At 48.7% G+C, this 1,256-nt stretch overlaps 1 protein-coding gene across 1 annotated transcript; it reads right to left on the bottom strand.

The window, feature by feature from the left end:
* Nucleotides 1-654: 654 nt before the first annotated feature.
* On the bottom strand, nt 655-1,044 carry LOC128298699 (uncharacterized). Its single transcript, XM_053034470.1, has one exon. The coding sequence runs from the start codon at nt 1,042-1,044 to the stop codon at nt 655-657; it is 390 nt and encodes a 129-aa protein (XP_052890430.1).
* Between the last annotated feature and the right edge of the window lie 212 nt (nt 1,045-1,256).

The following is a 1,256-nucleotide window of genomic DNA, read 5'->3' on the forward strand; positions in this document are numbered from 1 at the left end:
CAATTATTTAGTTAGAAGTGAGGAAAAATGATGTCAGCATTTTCCAAGCACCATTGACCTACATTTAAACACACACAAGACGTGCTCGTCTTCTCCTTGGCAGTGAACCCCCCACCCGTTAAACGCCCTATGCGGTGCAAGTGTTGTGGTGTTGAGTGGTGCAAGTAGAGCAAGTGGAAGAAAGGTATCGGACGGTGAATAAACTCACCTATGGGAATGACGGTCTGCGATGCTCGCGATGATTTTTCACTACATGTCCGGCGCTGATCACCTGCAAGATCAGTTCTCGTTCCACTGCTCGTTCCTGCTCGTACTAAGTTACAGCGCGTAAAATGTCCGTTTTGCTTGAACGTCTTCTTTGTATATCTAATACACGTATCCAATATATCACACTTAGCAGGTGGAATTATAGTTCATCTAATTCCAGAGAGCAATCGATGGAAGTTGTTTGTTTATATTGTAAAATTAGTTATTCACAGCACGGCGTGATGGAGCCAGAAGCAATCAGGATGTGAAGCCACAGGTTATACGAGCTAAATGTTCTTAATGGACGATGTAGTTCTGGGAAAACATAATAAAGAGAAGAAAAAACACGATCGCGTACACACTTTCCGGTAGAAGCTTTTTTTTTGGGGCATTTCACACAGGACTCGCTCACTGTCGACGTCCTGCGGCGCGAGCTCCGAGTTGTCGTTCGTTTTGCTCCTGTTCACGGAGCTCCTTGATCGCACTGACATTGCCCCATATTACTTTAGCGGTCACCTGTGATCCCCCTCCGCTGCACGCCGCACTGGCTGCCGTATCTTTGTCACCGCGCGGACTGCCACCTGATTGCTGCTGCTGATGCTGCTGGTTGTGGTAATGTTGCTGAGTTCTTGCACCCCGAAACATTTGCTGATGCAGACCATCTCTCGCCGACCGGGCCGCAATGCGACGGGCCCGCGCCTCTCGATCTATTCCCGCTCCACCGTGGGCGGTCGAGTTGACGAAATTATTATTCTGATCCTTTTCGCGGTCACCGTGCTTGCACGGGTTCGACGACATGTTGCAAGGAAAGGGAATATTCCGCGTAAAAGGCAAACTTAATTCAATTGCAACCAACACGGTACACCTCCCTACATTGGATGGACGCGAGATTCTTCACAGACACATAGTGGTTCACGGCAAGGTAGAAGCACGAGCGCGATTGGAAACGAATCTTTTGACCGGAAAGCAGCAACCGAACCAGCTGAGGCTGGAAAGTGTTATGCAATCCG

This window comes from Anopheles moucheti, chromosome 2 (genome assembly GCF_943734755.1).
Source record: "Anopheles moucheti chromosome 2, idAnoMoucSN_F20_07, whole genome shotgun sequence".
In the NCBI taxonomy this organism is placed as follows: Eukaryota; Metazoa; Arthropoda; class Insecta; order Diptera; family Culicidae; genus Anopheles; species Anopheles moucheti.

Excerpts from the sequence above, each read along its gene's own strand:
- LOC128298699 (XM_053034470.1), bottom strand. The coding sequence starts at position 1,044 with ATGTCGTCGAACCCGTGCAAGCACGGTGACCGCGAAAAGGATCAGAAT.